Source organism: Triticum aestivum, chromosome 4A (genome assembly GCF_018294505.1).
Source record: "Triticum aestivum cultivar Chinese Spring chromosome 4A, IWGSC CS RefSeq v2.1, whole genome shotgun sequence".
Taxonomy (NCBI): domain Eukaryota; kingdom Viridiplantae; phylum Streptophyta; class Magnoliopsida; order Poales; family Poaceae; genus Triticum; species Triticum aestivum.
Genome location: NC_057803.1, coordinates 723,175,562 through 723,177,130, shown reverse-complemented (window position 1 = coordinate 723,177,130; position 1,569 = coordinate 723,175,562). Strand labels below are relative to the sequence as shown.

General features: G+C 51.0%; 1 protein-coding gene across 1 annotated transcript; it reads right to left on the bottom strand.

The window, feature by feature from the left end:
* Nucleotides 1–208: 208 nt before the first annotated feature.
* On the bottom strand, nt 209–1,365 carry LOC123088374 (disease resistance protein PIK6-NP). The gene has a single exon (XM_044510571.1). It carries the CDS (start codon nt 950–952, stop codon nt 209–211), a length of 744 nt encoding a protein of 247 aa, XP_044366506.1. The 5' UTR covers nt 953–1,365.
* Between the last annotated feature and the right edge of the window lie 204 nt (nt 1,366–1,569).

Here is a 1,569-nt window from a genome sequence, read left to right as displayed (position 1 = left end):
CGGGGCACCCGCCGGCGGCGGCGGGGGAGAGCGCACGGGGTGGTGGCCGAGGGAAGAGGAGGGGTGCGCCGCCCCGGCCACCTCCCGGGGAGGCGGCGCAGGGGCGGGAACAGGATGGGGAGGGGGAAAAGGGGGGGCGGGGAGGGCCGGGGCGCGCGAGCCGGCGGCCGGCGGAGGCGGCGGAACCCTAGCGGGAGGGAGCGGGGACTCACTGCCGGAGGGAGCTGAGGATATTCTTCATATTAGGCCGAAGAGAAACCGAAACAAAAGCGGCACAATCGAATTTCCCTTGAAGATTTTGATACGCCGCGTTGGCAAGGGTGGTTTTGCCCATCCCACCAGGGCCAACGATGGAGACCAACTTGAGCTTCTGCCCTGATGTGCCTTCACCTCCCGATCCCATTGACAGAAACTCCATTATCCGCTTGCTCGAACGGTCGATGCCAACGAGCTCTTCCTTGTCCTGGTACAGAGCTAGCAGGCGTGGATCAGACAGGGCTGGCACTTGGACTGCCACACTGTCAACTTTGTACCTCTCGCGCCGGCTGCTCAGTGCCTCAACTTCCTTTCTGATGCGCTGGATATCTGTGGCGATGTCGCGGCGAGCCTTGCATGCCCGTGGCCGTATGTTAACGCAGCACGTCATGGAGGAGGAGGATCCAGACTCACTACCAGCGTCAACACGCACAATGTAGGAATCAACGGTGTCCTGGATGTCGTAGGACACGTCCCTCAGGTTACGCGCCCAGAGCTTTACCAGCGGATCGAGCTGCTCCGCCGGCACCTCTGCCACTTTCTCTAAGGCTGCCTGCATGCTTCCGAGCTCCCCATGCAGGTACCGGATCCCGTCCTTAACGCCTGTTTGCAGCTTGTATTCGTCGCCCAGCAACTTGGCCAGCTTCGGAAGAACGGCCCGCAGTGCACTCGTTGAGGCACTCACGACAAGATCCATCTTGATTATTGTAATATGTGCACTGCATCAAATAAAACCACAATCTGTAGAAAACAAGAAAAAAAAAGGGTTACCGCTGGTCAATGTACATCAAACTACTTACTTCTATGGAGTTGACGCACGAAACTTAAAAAGGAAAAAATCAGCCCACTACTTATCATAGTAGCATTAAGAAATAATAATCAACATCATATAGGAAGCATATCTCGAATGTCACATAAAAATATATCTGAGGAAATCTCACAAAAAAGAAGGTAAGCAATGTGAACTATAAACAGAATCAAGTTTTCTAGTTGCTCCAACCCAATATAAGAGTGTGAGACTAATCATCATAGGAAGCATATCTCAAATCTCACATAGAAATATATATTATCTGAGAAAACCCCACAAAAAGGGAGGCAAGCCAGGTGAATTATAAGCACAATAAAGTTTTCTAGTTACTCCAACCTAATATGAGAGTGTGATTAGATAAGTGTAGTGAGAACAACTTTTAACGCATAACTGCATATATTTTTTTCTTTTCAACAGACCATATATTTCACCACAGGGATTTTTCTCAATTGAGTGCCGACATAAACAAATACAACTAGCTCAGTACTTGGCCACGGTTGGAGGTA